This window comes from Stylophora pistillata, chromosome 3 (genome assembly GCF_964205215.1).
Source record: "Stylophora pistillata chromosome 3, jaStyPist1.2, whole genome shotgun sequence".
Taxonomy (NCBI): Eukaryota; Metazoa; Cnidaria; class Anthozoa; order Scleractinia; family Pocilloporidae; genus Stylophora; species Stylophora pistillata.
In genome coordinates, this window is record NC_142521.1 from 44,036,773 (window position 1) to 44,056,708 (window position 19,936).

The 19,936-nt window shown below is 39.0% G+C and overlaps 2 protein-coding genes across 2 annotated transcripts; both read right to left on the reverse strand.

Annotated features, from left to right (window-relative positions):
* Positions 1-6,698: 6,698 nt before the first annotated feature.
* On the reverse strand, positions 6,699-8,184 carry LOC148736282 (uncharacterized). Its single transcript, XM_088752438.1, has 2 exons — positions 7,935-8,184; positions 6,699-7,229 (listed from the first exon to the last, which is right to left on the reverse strand). The coding sequence occupies exons 1-2, from the start codon at positions 8,073-8,075 to the stop codon at positions 7,026-7,028; spliced, it is 345 nt and encodes a 114-aa protein (XP_088608564.1). The 5' UTR covers positions 8,076-8,184; the 3' UTR covers positions 6,699-7,025.
* A 5,535-nt stretch (positions 8,185-13,719) lies between these two features.
* On the reverse strand, positions 13,720-15,041 carry LOC148736283 (uncharacterized). Its single transcript, XM_088755147.1, has 2 exons — positions 14,737-15,041; positions 13,720-14,169 (listed from the first exon to the last, which is right to left on the reverse strand). Exons 1-2 carry the CDS (start codon positions 14,887-14,889, stop codon positions 13,720-13,722), a joined length of 603 nt encoding a protein of 200 aa, XP_088611273.1. The 5' UTR covers positions 14,890-15,041.
* Between the last annotated feature and the right edge of the window lie 4,895 nt (positions 15,042-19,936).

Genomic DNA, 19,936 nt, shown 5'->3' on the forward strand with positions numbered 1-19,936 from the left:
TATTATTTAATTAATTTTACATTGTCTAATTGACTTAGGTTAAAGATTAAGTTAAGCAGTTCATAAAGCAGGCTTACAATCCTTCATGCCGTAGAAGTGTTCATCGTCTTGATCAACCTCCAATTCCAACTTCCGCCGACTGAAGACCACAGCGCTTGGCTTTCTTGATTCATGACTTTCTTTCCGTGTACACAAATTCTTCCGGAGGACTCCATAGTAAACACGGATCATTATCAATAGCTGGGAACAGACCCTTATATAAAACAACCATGACATTTTATTCAAAACCCCCTTATGTAAATCATCATCGTTACATAGCGACTATATAGAGGTACAAATATAAAACCCCTGGATGTCAAGTACGGTTCTGACCTTGACGATCGACGATCGATATCAACATCTGCGCGCAGACCCATAGATGTAACATTTTACCATCGCAATAAACAACTGGACACACGTTTAACATGGATGTGACATTTTAAGTTCAATTAATCAATATCAACATCTGGGCAAAGAATACGCACTGTATGTAAAGAGTTACGATCAACACAGACCCCTAACCGTAAGATACTAAGATAAGTAGCAACATCTGCCTACAGCCCATCATGTAAGACACATTGATTAAAACCCATGGATGTAAGAAACAACGAACAATATCAACATCCGGGCACAGCCCCCACGTGTAAGACACACTGATATAAACCCCTGAACGTAAGGAGCAACGATCATTATCAACATCTGGGCACAGTCCCCACGTGTAAGACACACTGATATAAACCCCTGAACGTAAGGAGCAACGATCAATATCAACATCTAGACACAGCCCCTTCGTGTAAGACACATTGATATCAACCCCTGAAAGTAAGGAGCAACGATCAATATCAACATCTGGGCACATCACTCCATATAAAACACACTGATATGAACCCCTGATTGTAAGACCCCTGATTGTAAGAACCCCTGATTGTAAGAACCCCTGATTATAAGAACCCCTGATTCTAAGACCCCTGATTGTAAGAACCCCTGACTGTAAGACCCCTGATTGTAAGAACCCCTGATTTTAAGAACCCCTGACTGTAAGACCCCTGATTGTAAGAACCCCTGACTGTAAGACCCCTGATTGTAAGAATTCCTGATTGTAAGAACCTCTGATTGTAAGATTTCCTGACTGTAAGAACCCCTGATTGTAAGACCCATGTTTGTAAGAACCCCTGATTGTAAGAACCCCTGACTGTAATAACCCCTGATTGTAAGAACCCTGATTGTAAGACCCCTCATTGTAAGAACCCCTGACTGTAAGAACCCCTGATTGTAAGAACCCCTGATTGTAAGAACCCCTGACTGTAAGACCCCTGTTTGTAAGAACCCCTGATTGTAAGAACCCCTGATTGTAAGAACCCCTGATTTTAAGAACCCCTGATTGTAAGAACCCCTGATTGTAAGACCCCCTGATTGTAAGAACCCCTGATTGTAAGAACCCCTGATTGTAAGAACCCCTGATTTTAAGACCCCTGATTGTAAGAACCCCTGATTGTGAGAACCCCTGATTGTAAGACCCCTGATTGTAAGAACCCCTGACTGTAAGACCCCTGATTGTAAGAACACCTGATTGTAAGACCCCTGATTGTAAGAACCCCTGATTGTAAGAACCCCTGATTGTAAGAACCCCTGATTGTAAGACCCCTGATTGTAAGAACCCCTGACTGTAAGACCCCTGATTGTAAGAACCCCTGATTGTAAGACCCCTGATTGTAAGACCCCCTGACTGTAAGAACCCCTGATTGTAAGAACCCCTGATTGTAAGAACCCCTGACTGTAAGAACCCCTGACTGTAAGAACCCCTGATTGTAAGAACCCCTGACTGTAAGAACCCCTGATTGTAAGAACCCCTAATTGTAAGACCCCTGATTGTAAGAACCCCTGATTGTAAGACCCCTGATTGTAAGAACCCCTGATTGTAAGAACCCCTGATTGTAAGAACCCTTGACTGTAAGAACCCCTGATTGTAAGAACCCCTGATTGTAAGACCCCTGATTGTAAGAACCCCTGATTGTAAGAACCCCTGATTGTAAGACCTCTGATTGTAAGAACCCCTGACTGTAAGACCCCTGATTGTAAGAACCCCTGATTATAAGACCCGTAAGTGTAAGGCAATCCCTGAGTGGAAGGCTTTGATCTGGTTGTAAAGTATGAATTTGAAGCTCCAACATAAATCAGAAATTTACAACTCTTATATGATCTGTATTAAGACCCTTGAAGATGTGAATCAAACATAAAACCCTGAAAGTATGGTACACATTTTAGGACCAATGGGTTGAATACAATCACTTTTCATGTATTTGTAGAGAGGTCAAGGTTTAGGGTTAACAATAGTTTATATGAAAATTTATATGAAAATGTTGCATATTCGAATCCATTGTTTGTAATATTGAAAAGCACAGAAACCCATTTGGGATCATAACTATTGTCAGTAGCAAACCTGCTCATTCCCACAGTCTATCAGGCAAAAGGCAAAGAGATTGGAATAAACCTAGTAAGTAATTAAAAGGGTCATTGCAAATAAGTTTCCAAAGTTTATTTGAAATTTATTAAAAAATTACAGATATTGAATACACTTTGCCTGGTGCTAAACCTGGACCTTATTCACTTTGATTATATTTGTATTGACAGCATTAAAATACATGCAAATAGACAAACTATTAATAATATATCTCATCACGTATTTTGAAGAAAGGAAGGGAAATGAAGTTTAACTTGGATAAAACACTCTTCTACCACTTGCATTACAACTAAGTTTGTTTGAAAAATTTATCCATGCAATATAAACAAAAAGAGTTTGATGTTTTCTACAGATTAATATTGAGATGATGACACTCAATATAGGCACAGTGCCTACTTCCTAACAACCTATGAGCCACTCATTCTTTAAGACACTCAACAAACTCCTTACATCTGAAATTCATGTCATTAAAAATAAGCAAGAGGTAAATAGTTAATGCTTTAAAAAAAATGTGTGAATTACAATATGGGTATTGAATAAATATTTCATTAAAAAGAAGTACAAGGGACAATCAAAATCAAAAATTGACAACTTCTTTAGCATATTTTCCACTATAATAAAATTTCCACTCTTTGAAATTATAGGGGTACCATGAGAGACCTTTATGATGGATTAAAAATTTGCTTCTATTCTTCGTAGTATATATGTATTTATTGATTCTGGAGAATTAAGTTCCTAGTTTTTACATCGATTATGGATAAAAAGCTCTCTCTGTCTATGTGATGTATAGACTTTATCAACAAGTATTTCTGAGTTTAGCACATTTGCAGTTATTTACAATACACATAACTTCCACTCCTCTCCAACCAGATTTAATTACATGTATTTGGATGATTTAAAATTTGGTAAAATCAAATAAGGCTGAGGAGTTAACCAAACACTAAATTTGGCCTGCCCTATACTATGGGTGTAACATTAACGAGTATAAATTAAAATGAAACAAAGGTAGCTTTAAATTCAATCATGTCAGGGAGGTATGAATTACCTTAGTGTATTGCCAATTAATCCAGCCAAATCATCATGCTCATGTTCTGGAGACAAATCTTAGTTATTAAATTTGATGCAAAAATTTTGTTAGACTTTTGACATCATCTCAATATTTGTTTTCAATTTTTTTAAGATTTCATAGAGGGATGCAGTCTCATTATAGAATTGCATAATTCAATAAAAACTTGCATTTTGATGGTTCATAAAGCGAGGGATTTAGCGTGGAATTGTGAGTGGAAAACGAGGCTCAGTGATACTGTTTTGCATCAATTTGCTTTGCACTCAGGACAAAAAAAGTATATCATTGCTGTTTTCTTTACTTCTTATTAACTTTTATTCATCCATATGATTCAAGGAAAATCCATACTTGACTCACCAATTCCACATCAAATTGCATGCCAAAACCTAATATTGCACAAATTGCAAATTCCCTCATCAGGTAATTAATTTTCCTATAGTAGCACTTTCTAAAGTTGAGGAGTGAAGAAATTCAATTCAATTAAAATAGTATTACAAGCTTCAATTGAAATAGTGTTACAACTTTAGGATGAAATTTCTTTAGTCCTCAACAATTTCGGGTACTAGCATCTCTAATTTCATTGTTGCATGTGTTGTATTTTGAGGCATTTTATTGGCAAGCCTCACCATCTTGCCTTCTGACAGTTTCACCACAGGCACTATGTAAATTCTTGCCTTGTCACCAGCTTTCATTTGTCACCAGACAAATGCCGTTACATGACAATGAAATAAGTGTATGAAACGTTCCTAATGACATAGTCTGTCAATTAACTGCCCTGAATACAGGGTATTTAAGTGATTACATTCATTCCTAACAAGCCACCTTTTGAACAAACCAGGGCACAAATCCACACCCATCCCTTAGCACAAAAGTGCTCTTTACTTATTTCTCCCAATTCTGAGGATATTTTTGGGCAAATCAGTGCTCCTCGCCTCAATTTATGTCTACAGTTTTATTTATTGCACATACCTTAACCACTATCTAATACTGTGAAGTTTAATTCATGGTGGGGCTCCCACGTGCACGAAGCGCATATGGGGCAGACCCCCATACCCATGGAATAATTATGGTTAACCTCTTTTCGTTTGTTTTTCACGTGCCTGACTGAGCGTACGTACGTACATGCGTACGTGCCTTCAACTTCCACAGGTAGGGTAGGGGAGACTATCAAAACGAAGGGAGGGGTGTCTCAGGCAAGTTCTGGCATTTGCACTTCTTTTATGTTATCATTAATATTATGAACTTGGGAGCTCCGCTTTTAGGCTTGGCTAAAGCTATATATTACGAATAAATGGATCGGGAGTAAGAGAATGTGTATTCTCAAGTCTAATTTTTCTCTGCTTACCAGGCAATTATCTAACAACATGTTACCCTTTTTGAGAGACAAAAATGAAATGTATGTGTAAATATGGCACTAAGGTCAGTCAGGGGCCCTCTCCCTCCCCTAAGTCTCCTAATGTATCTGATGTTCTTCAACTATATCAAGGTTCTCAAGTCATTGATAATAAACTCATAAAGGCTGAAAGTTTCTAAAGAAACTGTTTAGGGCTGCGTCGGTGGGGGTAACGAAATAATTTGAATATATCAACAAAGTTGAAATGGTAAATTGGCCACCATTTCGATTATAAAAGCCGACGTTTCGAGCATTAGCCCTTTGTCGGAGTGAATAGAGGAATTGTGGGTTGTGTGTGCTTTTAAAGGCAGAAAAAGGAGCTACATGATTGGTGGGAACATGGCAACGAGAAAAACACGAATATATCAGTGGAATGAAAAGCGTTCGTTGATACCTGTGGGATTTAGACTGCCGGTTTGAAAGATGAACTTTTGTTCAAGAGTTTTCTGGCTTTCCGGGCTACCTAGGTGTAAGGAAAGACCGCAGATTGCCATGTGTTGCTTAGAATGTAAGAGAAAAATCGAGTTTCTCTTATATTAGGAATTGTTTATTTCATCTCTACTTGCTTAGAATGATTAGGCAAAAGCAACGTAATCGTAACGGTGGCCAATTTACCATTTCAACTTTGTTGATATATTCAGATAATAAACTCAACCTGTTTTAATTAAATAACTGCAGTTCCTGAAGTTTAAATTTTGGATGTGTCAATTTTTTTCATTCGATTAATCACATTTGATGCTGGTTATACCAGAATTAACGTAAAATCTTCTAGGGATAAGAGCAAGACATTAAAGTCCCTTTTTTGCTGCTTGCAAACAAACAAGGTTTGGAGCCCATTTCTCTTGGTGTACGAAGATCGTTCTGAGAAAGTGTGTGGACAAAACGTGGCCTACCCTATGGCCTACCCTATGGCCTACCCTATGGCCTACCCTATGGCCTACCCTGTGGCCTACCCTATCGCCCACCCTGTGGCCTACCCTATGGCCTATCCTGTGGCCTACCCTGAGGCCTAGCCTATGGCCTACCTATGGCCTACCGGTGGTCAGATCTTTAAAAGGATAGCATTGCTGGAAACCTTTCAACGTTTTCCTGAGTACTGTCTCACCAACGAATTTCTTCTGTTGTTTTGGGGGCCACATTCCTATCAAAATTTCTTAACCTTCTGATAGAATAACGAATTCGAGGAACAGAAGCCGGTTAAACGCAACTTTTGGGCAAACATCATCATATCAGCTCTCCTTTCAAATTAGTGCAATACTGGTCCTTTCTTTGGAAAAAGCAAGTAAAGTTTGCGAAATGTTTACGACGGCGATGCGTGCGTGTCCCGGGGTGCTCGTTGCAAATTCAATACTCTACAGCACTTAAAAAATTGGCCTGGCACGTTATGTTAGCTTTTTCTTACCCGGATATGTTCTCCGATATAATGCCGTTCCTGATTACATTTTTACACTAGCACTCCACTATATGTCACCAACTGACCGCCATTTTGCATATCCTCTGCGACGCAATTTTCCCTTTCGTAAACGACCGTTGCCATTTTGAAACGGTCGTTGCCATTTCCGAGAACAGTCGTTTCCATTCATTACAAAATGGCAACGACTGTTTCGACAAATGACAACGACCGTTTCAAAATGGCAAAATTGACCTTTTCATATGGCAACAGCCGTTTAGGAAAGGAAATACGCCTTTGCGACCACGCAATATATTAGCCCCACCTCTCCCCTCCCCATTAACCTACCGGTATAGTTGAGTGCTGTGATATTTGCAGTGTTTCGTTCCCTCGGACGTTGAAAATCGTGTTAGCGACCTCTTAGTATACCCTTTTGTACGCCAGCGTATTCGTTCGACTCTTACTGATTTTATTTTTATGTTCTTAAAAATCTGCCTACCGGTAGGCCATACGTTAGGCCATAGGGTGGTCCACAGGGTAGGCCATGGCCTAGGCCACGTTTTATCCACACCCTCTGACTGAAGTTTATTTGCTCTCAGTAATGAAACTAGGATACATAGGGTCTACTCTGCAGCAGCAACTGACTCTGATATGTTCATTGTCAAGATTTAGAAACTTACCTCACAGATACGCACGCTGAATCAGCACCTTGGGAGTACTGAAGATAAGTGCAGTCATTGGTGTCGACCAGGATACACCACTGTCTCTCCCACTTTTCAAATATTGGAGAGTGCATTACTGCATTCGGCTTTGCTGCGGGTAATGTCCAGGTGAATACAGTAACCATTCCATTTGGTGTTGGTTTTATGTTTTGTGGTACCTGAAAAAAGAAAATAATATACATACTTTTGAGATAAAACATATGGAAAACATTTCATGTAAAGTAATGTGCCTAGCGAGTTTCGTAAGGATTTTCGTATGTTCCCAGGCGCTCCCTATTTTTAGGAGCTCCGTAGACTTAAAGGCGAGGAAAATCTAGAGCGATGAGCAAAATGTACCACATGTTACACCAGGGAATAAGGGATTAATTATTCTATCATTATTTCAAACCAGTACTTTGGCTATTAGTTGTCGTAATAAAACCCTAAGCCTTTTTGCAGTATTGCATCGATCGCCTAGGGCGTGGGCGAAAGACGAAAACGACGCGCACAAAACCACGATATTATGGTCAACAAAATGGCCAACGAAACGGCTCGTTGCTTACAAAAGCGAATTTTAAAGAAACGGGGGCAAAAATTGATCCTTAAGAGTAGCTATTTTATTTCTTAGCTCGTGGGGGAGGAAGATTGCGTGACGAGCCCAAAGAACGTCTGCGTAGAAGGCTATTGCAACGCGAGCTTTGTTAAAAGTGACTGAAACTGTTTAATTATATATGATACATTTAAAGGAAACAAATTTCTATTGCATTAAAAAACTCCAACCCAAATTATGGCTTTTTTGAGTTAAGAGCAAAAAGAAAAAAGAAAAAAACGCTAACAGCCGATACCCACCCCTCCTTTATTTGCACATTTTATCATCCACCTACCTTAGCGAGGACGTTCCAGAGAAGTTTCTGGCGTTCCTTGGTCATTAGGGACAAATGTTTTCTTTGGTTTCCCTCCATGTGTTCCTCCTTGTTTTTCCTTCGTATTGCCTTTTCGCAACCTTTCATAGCGCAGATACACATTCTTTCTCCACAATCAATCGAATGAGATGGTATTAAACTCCTTTTGAAATAAAAAGAAACCTTGTCAAAAATGACATGCAGTATTAATCATCTCACATCCTTATGCCGTGTTTTGCTTCTTACTGGTACAGCTTCTAACACCAGGCTGTTTGAGAGCTGAATGATTAATACGTTACATAACCTCTAAGCAATCAGGCTACTCGGAAACATCGGATGATATGATTCCATCGTAAGCGCATTTAAGGATAATTTTTAACAGGATAGGTTACTCTTTGGATCATCATAATTTAAAGTATACTTAAGCGAGGTGAAGGGAATTATATGAAATTAGGCAAAACAATAACGATATCATGATTACATAAAGAAATCAGCTAAGATACTCTCTTTATATGTTTGCTCTTGAGGTACGTAAAGGAATTATAGAAATCAAAAGATACCCATGATTAGAATCTGCCCTTCTGATGCCACAAGGTGATAAAAAAAAAGTTGGTATCACGTTGCAAGTTTTGCGAAAAGACAAGGCTTAATTCACGTATCTTCCAAAAGTCCTATCTGAAATTACCTCGCGATATTTTGTCCACATTTAAGTGGGCAAGGCACCTCTGTAACACTACAAGTTAGATCTCCGTGTTTCTTTTTATCTTTTCTTTTGAAGCTGATGCCACATTTGCAGAGGACTTCCACCATTGGACACGTCGCTTTGTGAGCGTCTATTTGTTTCCTTTTCATACTTTCTTGGCATTCTTGACAATTTAATTCTAACTCCGGACACCGTTCTAGGTGATCTTTTGCCCGGTTTAGTGCAATATTCTCTCCGCAGCACTTGCACTGCCCATCGACCATCCCAAGCATGGTATTCGCGAGGCGGTTTGAGCAGAACGCCGTCACAGGCTGACGGCACATCTCGCATGTGCTGGATTGCCCTTGACTTGTTTTCTTAAACATATCCACGCAGAAACCACAAAAGGAATGGCCACACGGTGTTGCTAGTTCTGCGTCTAGAATGGGATTCTTGCTGTAAAAGAGAAGGCGAAGTAAGGTCAGGAAAATAGCTCCAGGCTGGCATGTTATTCCGAAAATGACGTGAAGTGTATTATCCATTCAAGTCACAAGTTAAATATTTATAGCAAATGGTAATAACTTCAACTTACCAAACATTACACAGGTATTCAGCTGGGATAGAATCGCTGAATGCGATGTAGTCAAAAACCGAACGAGAGTGACTCATATTTGGTCAGTTTAAAATGGCTTGTCGTTTCTCTTCGCTCGGAGGCTCTCTCTCTTTCTCTCTCTCTAACTTTTGTTAGGAGTGTGAAGGAATAAACCGCCTACGTGGTGGAATATCAAAATTCACAGGAAACAACTTCCCTTCAACAACCAATAGGAAAGTAAACCACAGTGACTCTTGACAAGCACTCGCGCACTTTGCTAACAGGTATATTAAAGTTGTATTTCCACACCTTATTCAATGACAAAAAGTGTTCATGGGACAAAGATTATTTTAAGAGATACTTCCTGGTACTGCACTTATAAATGGGAAGATTGCATTTTGTTTAGATAAACATTTTTCACAGGCTGAGATCTCCAATGTCTGCATATTTTCACCATTTAAGTTGTTTTAAAAAATCATGTCGAATAAGTCATTCAAGAATACGTAGAGCACGTCTGCAGATTTCGAATTATACCTTGCTTAGTTTTGGAATGACATTAATTCTTGAGTTATTGTCGATTTCATTACGACAATACTACTTTTCAAGTTTGACAAGTGCTTCGCTTCGTTGTATAAAGTTCTGTTTCTACTGAAATCAAAATTGCTTATCTAAAGTTGTGATAACCGCCGACAGTATTTGCGGTTATGTGTGGCTGGATTAACAGGAAGGGGGGTATTGTTTAAATAAGTTGTGACAACCAATATTATTGTCAGAAAATAATGAATGGATAAAATCAACTATTAACTAAGGAAGTGCGAACCTTTATTGTTTGGATGAGCAAACCTATCGAAATCAGTTTCGCTTTGAATAAACGATTCCTTTCTCTAGAACCTTTGTTGAGGGGTTTTACCACTCGCTTGGCAAATTAACAAGAGGTACTGAGACTCTGTAATTTTCTTCTTTATTCTCTCCCTTGTTCCACTGCTTATTTCTACTACTTTCAGCAAGGAGTGCTCCAGTATTAAATACAAAAATCACAGACATGTTTGGGTTAGCTAACCGTGGGAACTTCCAAAACAGGATGTTCAGTGTGGGTAAAACTCAAGGTCAGTTTTACCAACTCAAACATGACCACCTAGCAAACTAGTTATCTTCAACCATAACAAGGGATTAAAATGTCTAGCACGGTAAGTGCTGAGCCAAGTTCAAGCACACACTAAAAATAAATCATCAAAACTATAGATTCATCAAAATAGCACGTAGGGGCGAAAAGGCGAGACTTAATAAAACAAAAGCTAAACCTAAAAATGCTTGAAATATCGAGCCTTGAAAACGCTCTACAACATTCCTCCCCGCCTAAATTAAGCATCGTCCTCGATGCGGACGGTAGGGAAATATTACATGGAAAACTCAACTTATCTAATACAAAATAATTAAAATTTTTTTGCTGTTTGTTTTGTTTTTTTTTTTTAAATTACCTATCAATTTAGGCTTAATCCAATCAAGTGGTCATCGATCGAAATCGAACTACGCTACTCGCGAACCAAAGGTCTTTGAAAATGAAGACGTTTTCGCACTCGCGTGACGCGCGGATTAAAAGGCTAAACGCCAGAGAAAGGTAACCTCTCATCTTTCAATTCAATTCAAATCAATTCTGCGAATTGATTTTCTTGAACTGAATGGCGGATACCTCGTCTATAATTATAGAAAAATGAAGAAAAGCTAAGGTTATCACACAGTTCATCATTAAAATAAAAGAAAAGGAAAACAATAGTTCAGTTCAGTTCAATTCAGTTCAGTTCCTTGAATGACTTGTCTTGGATAGTCTTTACTTCTTTTCTCTCCGGGTTTGTGTGTTGTACGACTTTCTTCTGCGGATATTGTTTTCAGACGGTTGATCCTTCTGTGCTTTGAACAATGTGTGCAGGTTTTATGTTGGTGACTCTCTGCAACTGCTGTTGGCAAGGTAGGTGGGCTGGCAGGTATGGAGTGTCGCACAGATATTCTGGAGATGCACCGGCAAAGAATACAGAATACAATGAAATTCACCACTGATAGACCAAGTGCAATGAACGTAATATACTCGATGTAAGTGAACTGAGTAGTTTCCTCTATCTGATCAATCAAACTGTCTGCCTTCTGCAAAGTGCCACTGAGCTGGCTATCATAAAGTTGGAACAACTCATCGAAGTTGTCGATCACTGTATGATTAATCTTCATAGGTGGTGGGATGGTCAATGACTTATGAAGTAACTTCAATGTAGGAAAATCATCTGAGTTGGGATCCCACTGAACATAAGAAAGTGTGTCCGTTGAAAATAAAGGTAATGACACCATTAGTCTTTGGGGACAAGTGTCCAAACTAGTCTCCATTCCAATGAAGCTAACGTTGCAAGGGAAGTTATAGATGGCCAACGGAGAAATGTTAAGTTGCTCGCCATTGCTCAAAGCTAAAGTTCCAGAAGTGGTGGAGAGAAAATATCTGCCTCCAAGATGAGCCAATGGGTGGATATGGTCGCACTTCGAAGTTGGTTGATGGTTTCGCGGGAAAGAAAGTTTCAGGTCTGGATTCCAAGCAAAACCTAACCATTGCAAGCTAGAAACTGTCTTTAATACATTCTTAGGGCATAAGAAACCTACTTCACTTCTAAAACACCTATCTAATCCGTCTAAAGAGACTACCTGCCTTGAATTTGGACAATTAATTAAAGCAAGGTTTGTGTGTTGGACAGGCCCTGAAAAACATTTTCCCGAAATATTAAATTTGAGTGGAGTCAAATGTTGTACGACGCAGAAACTATTTTTATCTGTAATCTCTGGTGCTAACAGTAAGATATCTACAGTCAAATCCTGACCGCTGTGTTCGACATCGACCATTGGGCTAGCCAGAACAGACAAACCTTGTTCTAATGCTGTTATAGTCAACCTCAATGAATGATCAGTAGAAAGTTTGGCAGACAAGTGGGAAGACATAAACTTAGGTAAATCGGAATAACCTACTAATGATTTTTCATGTAGATGGGATATCTGACTCAAAGTATCTTGGATTTCAAAAAGTCTTAGAAAAGCGGCAAAAGCACGATTAATTTCAGCGGTATACTTAGAAAGAAATTCCATTGTCATTCCTTCGCGGCATTTGGCTGAATTGGAAAATTTTTCTAGCTGTTTCTGCCAGTCATTAAAGGTACTTTGAACCATTTTTAAATCCTGAGACAAAAAGTTTAGTTTGCTGTTCATCTGATCAGTAATTTTGAATAAATACACAATTTTTCCGTCGAGAACTCGCATCATACTTTGTGAAATAGACATAGCGTGAGTTAGAGCTCTCAGAGTGGTCTTAAGGTTCTTAATGTGGTTATTTTCACATTTGTGTCCTGTCCCGGTCCAAATTGCACGAAAAATACCTAGAATACCAATTCGAACGTCGCGTACGACTCTGTCCTCGTAACCACTGTCTTTCGTCAACTGAATGACCGCGACAGAATTTTAACGCCCAAGTTTTGCATTCAGAAACGGAGCTCTTATAGACTCTTGGGCACAACATTCTGGAGACTTTTCCTACCATAAACTGGTAATACCTTGGCAAATATGTGTCGCACTCCACTAGGGTTGAAAAGCCTGGCAAAGAAAGAAGTCGCCGAACGACCTTTTGGAAGCCTCGAACTGTCAGCAATAATTGATCGAAAAACTTTCCCATAGGCGCGGAACAGGATGTATTACTCATAGAAAAAGTACTCTCCATTTCCGTAAAAGGCGAGACTTAATAAAACAAAAGCTAAACCTAAAAATGCTTGAAATATCGAGCCTTGAAAACGCTCTACAACACCTTTACAGTTTATAAAAGTAGAAATTATTATGGCCACCATTACCTATCGACGAAAAGGACTTTTCATTTTATTTGATGGGCATAGTTGTTCGCATCTTGTTGATACTGAAATCAAAATTATGTAAAAACCGCCAACAGTATTTCCTTTGTGTGGGTGGAGTCACAGAAAATAGGCTATTGTTTAAATAAGTTGTGAAAACCTATCTATTATCACAAAAGAAATGAATGGATGAAATAAACCATTAATTAAGCAAGTGCGAGCCTTTCAGAGTTTCATTGAGCTAACCCATCCGTTTTGCTTTCAACGAATGATTCCTTACTTTGTGTCACATTGGCAATAATCATCACCTTCTGGCTATGTCAGTTTATTAAGTCGCGAGACTCACTTTATTTCAACTATTCATTTAGAGGCGATGTGCGAGAAAAAAAAAGCGAAAAATTAAGCCGAAAGTGTCGGAACGGAAATTGTTCACAATTCCAAGATTGCTTAGCCTCGCTGAGTAAAAGATATAAAGGAAATTGCCCCTTGCTGTGTTGCAAGTTTAGGAAAAGCGATGCTGTTTCCGCCTTGTTTTGGCCTTATCAAAGCCCGAACACTTCGTTTTGGGGTGAATAAAACAAACACTTTTCAAGAGGCATACTGGAGTTTTCATGGAGTCGCCAATATTTATAAGGGATAGTACGTTGGTACTATTGCCAGAACATTTTCGAAAACGGCTTCCAGCCCGCGCCAATCTCGCCACATGTGTTCGTCAAGGAAATCCTGGATGTCCCCTTGGCGGATTCCTTTCTCCCTCTTTACGTGGTACTTGACGCGCGCCCACGCCGACTCTGCCTCTTGCGTATGTACGCCAGTAACGGGATCAACGAAGTTGTTCCGATGGACAACTATTCTGTGCATGGTCACGTTAGGAACGTACAGATGAAGGTTCCTGTACGCAGCCCAGTCGTCAGTGTGCACTTCTGACCCAGGCAGGAGGACCCTTTGAAGAATATTGGACAATGTTCGGCGGTCTCTTCTCCTTACAACTTGAAAGTAGCCGCGACAAGGACTGTGTTCCGTAGAGATCACGCCAAACACCCACACTTCATCGCTGGCCCTGCGACCTCTTTGATACTATAACGATTAAATTTTTAAAACGGAGATTTACATTGGCATTCATGCTTGTCAAAATAACGATTAACTTTGACTTGATGCGTGCGAAATCAAGCACCCTCCTGGCATATAAACCCTCCTTCTTACCAGATTTAATGGCGGGTGTTAGGCGTTCTTGTATCATGGGCACGTTAGCCAGAAAAACGGACAATTCTTCAACCTGGCTGTGCTCGCGAGCACATGTATGACTTGCAGCAAGAAAAAATGCTCGCGGATCAAACCCTATTAATATTTCGTGGTAAAATAATTTTTCCGTACGGAGAGTTGGATGTGTCTGATACTTGGCGGAAAATCTATAAACTACTCTGATTTTGGGATGTTGTAAGCTAGTAAAGGCGGGCGTATTACAAGGGGGCAATCTTAAAAGGGGGCGTAACCTCTGTCAAACCATAAGCAAATAAATAAATGAGACTTGGCGAGCCCGGAAATTGATAGATTTCCTTTAAAAGTTGTCAAGAAGTTGCTACAAAACTAAGTTTTCAAACAGAAGCCTCCGTTTGAAATGAAAATTGTAGTGCACTTACTCACCTTCGATTTGTGCGTGAATTGACTTTCGTCACACTTGACCACGTACACACGCCCGCCAAATGGGGTGACAGGTCTATCTTCTATATCTCTCTTACAAATGAAGCGGAGCGTGGCAAACACACGTCCAACGGTGTTTTTTGTCAATCCAACCATGGAAGAAACTCTAGAGCGCAACTCACGCTGACTCCACAGATAGATCACAATTAGGAGTTTTTTCAGAGGAATCCGGGGAAACTCGGCGAAAAAACTGCCTTCTCTCAGAGACTTTTTGCCTCTACAGCCTTTGCATCTCCTTATAAAGAAAAATATTTAATAATTATAGACAATGATCGATTGTTAGTCATTTTGCTTAAATTTGGAAAAGGGAAAGCAGTGGTCTAACTCGTTAGGAATTCCGATTTATGATGATCACTTATTTCAATGCTAAACTACCTAGTAGTATGTCGGTGATAGAAAGTAGATATTTAAAAAAGTTTAGTATTGGTACTGTCTATTCTTACCACACATATCCATCTACGTGGTCTGGATTTCTCTCTACTAATTCCATTCCTCTATTGCATGGCACGCATTTCAGAGGACTAGCTATCAAGTTCTGCCCCTTAGCCAGGTTATTACATTGAGGACTGGACCATCAGTAAGCCTGTTAATGTCCATGAGATTCATCTTGATGCTGTTCCGATGCTTGATTTGCTGTATTTTACTACTTATTTTGTGACTGCTAAGAAGCCGCTACTGCTGCGAAAACGAGAGGCGGAGCTGTGGCCCTTTGTTCTGTCGTTCTTTGAAATAAAATTTTCGCACTTTGTTTGTGGCCTTTTCACAATAACCATAGAAATTCTCATGCCCTCATTGGTCGAGAGTCATTTTCAATCTTCGCCACGAAGACTAAACCATTTCTCTCGTGAAACAAATGCACATTTCTGAAATATGGACAATGACGAGTGTCCGAGTTCCAAGATTGGCATACGCGGAGAAATTTTTTAAGAGGAACTTGTCGGAGTGAAAGAAGTACGCGGCGAAAGAAAATCTTCAGAAAAAAAGTGCTGGTTCTTGGTTCGCAAGGAGGAAAGAGGGCGACCTTGTGAAAATACTTAGAGATGCCGAAGTGAAGGGTACAAAAATAAAAATGAAGTGGGTGATAACAAAATTTAGGGTAAAAGATTCTATCAATTCACTACTTAACACGAGGTAGTGAGTCTCATCGCCTCTTTGGTTACACTGTCAACAACACACACGTGAAAAAAGCAACGATCGATCATGTCACGTGCGGGTGATTTTCGGAAAACCTTGGCGCATGAACTGTACCTAAGAGATAATAATCTATTTCTACATAGATTGTGCTCAAAATATTGGTTTAGAGCACATATCAAGCGCGAAAACGTCAAAGTTCACGGAAAACTTAAATTTATGCGAATTTCGTGAATATTTATCAACTACTAATAATAATAACAACAATGGTAATAACAATAAACTTTATCTATATAGCGTCTATATCACTAATTGCTCTAGGCGCGTAAAAGTATCACAAAATGTATTTAAAAACACTGAAAAATCTAACAGCTACATTATATAAACATGGAAATTAAACAGAAATATATTTACAAATCAAAAAAGCTTGGCGAATTAAATATGTCTTTTTTGGAAGAATTCAAGGAATCGGCATTTCTTAAAGATGCGGGTATGCTGTTCCACAATTTAGGTCCTTGAGTAACTTATTCGAACAAGAACGCAAAGAGTAGGAGCTGGTAAAAAAGCTGAGAAAATTGGATATATTTCTTGGTGAATCTCCAAGGGCCTCTAAGGATATCAGTTTTTGTAACTTTAGGAGTTACCAGATAGAATGAAATATATGAAGTTCACATATTTTGAACTGCGGTATTAGATACGTATGATGCACGATCTTCGCAGTAGATAGCGCTATTTAAGCAATAGCGAAAATCAGACCTGAAAAAAGTCAGGCTTGTATGGGACTCGAACCACTGACCTCTGCGATACTAGTGCAGCGCTCTACCAATTGAGCCAACTGGGAGCAGGCCGTTAAGTTGATTCGTAATAAACCCGTGAAAGTGATAAATCAGATAGAATGAAATATATGAAGTTCATATATTTTGAACTGCGGTATTAGACACGTATGATGCACGATCCTCGCAGTAGATAGCGCTATTTAAGCGATAGCGAAAATCAGACCTGAAAAAATCAGGCCTGTACGGGACTCGAACCACTGACCTCTGCGATACTAGTGCTTATTACGAATCAACTTAACGGCCTGCTCCCAGTTGGCTTGTTAGCTCAATTGGTAGAGCGCTGCACTAGTATCGCAGAGGTCAGTGGTTCGAGTCCCGTACAGGCCGGATTTTTTTCAGGTCTGATTTTCGCTATTGCTTAAATAGCGCTATCTACTGCGAGGATCGTGCATCATACGTATTTAGGAGTTACCCTAGCTAAATAAAAGTATTTACTACTACTAGATTACTACAGTTAAGAAAATCCTCCCCTCCGAAAGCAAAGAACCATCTCCACAACTCAAAGTCGACGGTCAAGTTATAACTGAAAAGAGCTCAATCGCAAATTATTTCAACAATACATTCGTAAATACAGCTGTCAACCTTTGCAAATCGTTTGTAAATGCTGCATCGAAACTCTCGTGAAGTATATCTTTAACAGAAGCTACGAACGCTACTTTTCTGTTTACTGACAGTTCTGAAACTGCTGTTCAGTCGGAAGGCCGACGACTTCAATCAGGCAAAGCAGTGGGCTTAGATAACATTCCACAAAGACTTCTAAAGGACGCTTCTGCAATAGTCACAAAACCTATTAACAGTAATAATTAATAAAGGCTGATAGTTTCGAAAGAAACTGTTTGGGGCTGCGTCGGTGGGAGTAACGAAATAATTTGGATATATCAACAAAGTTGAAATGGTAAATTGGCCACCGTAACGATTACAAAAGCTGACGTTTCAAGCAATAATTAATGCTTCACTGTCTCAGAGCAAAGTTCCTGACGACTAGCTTTTGTGGACTTGCGTAAGGCATTCAACACAGTAGATCATTCTTGTTTTTTCAGGAAACTGCGCTATTTTGGAATCAAAAGCAAAGAACTGAACCGATTTGAAAACTATGACTGGCCACACCCAAGTTTTAGCAATGCCGGACTTCTGGATAATTTTCAAAGAAGGGCATACAAAATTGTTTCAAAATCTAACGATAGTGGTCAAGCTTTAATGGATCTTAAATGGCCTTCAGTAAATGTTATTACAGTCGAGAAGAGACGAACATACTTTTAAAGTGGTTAATAAATGTATTTTTGGTAATTGTCCTCTAAACCCAACCCTAACCCTAATAATACCAGAACAAGACAGGGAAATTTGCTTCATTTGCCTCGCACTAGAACTGAAACAGCCAAGAAATCTTTTTTTTATCATGGATATGTTGTTTATAATAGTCACGTTAATTAGAATTTTCTGTAATATTATATTGAATAAGACTTTTTTATTATTTTATATTTATTTTTGGATCCTACTCACCAGGGCTCCTATTGATAGCAGAGCTTTAAGTTCTGATGGGACTACCCTGATGTTGGGATTTCTATTTATTTTTTTTTTATCTCTTAAAATGGGAGTTATATGTTCATACTTCTTTGTAAATGTTACAATGCGCGCTGCCCTATTCTGCACTAGCTGTAGGCGGTTTAAGAGAACTTTAGGTAATCCATATAAAATAGCAGTACAGACTGTAGTCCAAGTTAGTGGTCACAAAAGGATGAATAATTGCTTAAGCAGATTCACGATCCAAATATGTGCTGATCTTACTCATATCAGTTAGATGGAAATGACATTTTTCGAAAATCTTTTTAATGTGGTCTTCCATATCAGCACTGAGATCGAGTATCACTCCAAGATTACGAACAGAAGAGGAGAATTGAATAGTTTCACCCCCAACATACAAGGACAAATTCCAATTTCGCCCATGTCAGTGCGAACCGAGCTCTGTCTAAGTTCCAAGCTATTCTTGACTGTTGTTAAAAGTTATTGTGATTAACGAAAACTAAAGTTTTATTTTAACGTTGATATAAAGGTATCAAACATTTATGTGGCGAATTTTGATATTTAGGTAGCCGGACAATTTTTTAGAAAGTTTTCGGCATTTCAATGAGGGACTTTCCAGCAACTTTACTAACCCAATCGAGACAGGCTTAGTTTGTCCTCCTACCATTTACCAAGTGTAATTACAAGGTGCTACATCTTTTCGTTTATTACAAAGTGCGATGGTCTGTTCTTTCCACCTAATTGCACACTCCCCCTGCTGGGGCATGGCATTGATAGGTGTATCAACAGTAGCTGTATATTTCATGAATAAAAATTGTGCTGCAAGATAAAAATTTTGAAAACTGCAAACCATATCCGTTATCAGCAAATGAAACAATTTTATGATTGTCATAGTGCCAGAAATGTTTTTTTGACATTATCAATTTTGTTAATTGAGAAACTAAACGTTTTCACATCTGCCTGTGGTGCATCACTTTATTTGACGTAATATAAAACGATTGTAAAGAATTGCTTTCCGAAAACATAGCTATATTAGAACTATTGCTGCAATGACGACAGTGTAAATGTAAATACATTTTGTAAATACATTTTGTATATGTAAACACATTACCCTTTTCTTTGAGGAAAAAAAAAATCCTGCAGAGAAATCAGGAGGGAAAAAATATCCCGCAGAGCATTTAGAATGGAAAAATATCCTGCCCAGCAGATTGCTAGAAAAAAATTTTTTCATGACCAGAAAACAACCCCCCCCCCCCCCCCCCCACTTCCCCTCTCCTCAAAAGTTAAATGGTCGGCCGCTTACTTCAATTCAAAAGCCTGAAACGAAAGCCATTTGTAGCACACGAAAGTCGTTTCTGTTTGCATTATTTTGATTATCACCTAGCAGTTTTTGCGTTTCTATCGCCGAAATTGCCCAAGAATTGCGAAAATAGTTCTAATTATTTTTTTATTTCATGCGCGAGATCAATGCAGGCAATCCCAACCGGGCAAGATCGGCCCATCTTGCCTGCTCCGGTAGCCAATCAGAACACAAGGTTCACTTCATCTTGCCCACTGGCGCTGCAAGCGATGTAGTAAAGTCTGTTACTACAAAGTGCAACAGCTTTTTCATTAGAGAGTGTGACAAGTGTAATTATAAAGTGCGACAAGTGTTA

Coding starts and splice junctions, on each gene's coding strand:
- LOC148736282 (XM_088752438.1), bottom strand. CDS start 8,075: ATGTGTATCTGCGCTATGAAAGGTTGCGAAAAGGCAATACGAAGGAAA. Junction 7,230..7,934: donor TCTGGAACGTCCTCGCTAAG/GTAGGTGGATGA, acceptor TTCTTTTTTCAG/GTACCACAAAACATAAAACC.
- LOC148736283 (XM_088755147.1), bottom strand. CDS start 14,889: ATGGTTGGATTGACAAAAAACACCGTTGGACGTGTGTTTGCCACGCTC. Junction 14,170..14,736: donor AATTCACGCACAAATCGAAG/GTGAGTAAGTGC, acceptor TAATCGTTATAG/TATCAAAGAGGTCGCAGGGC.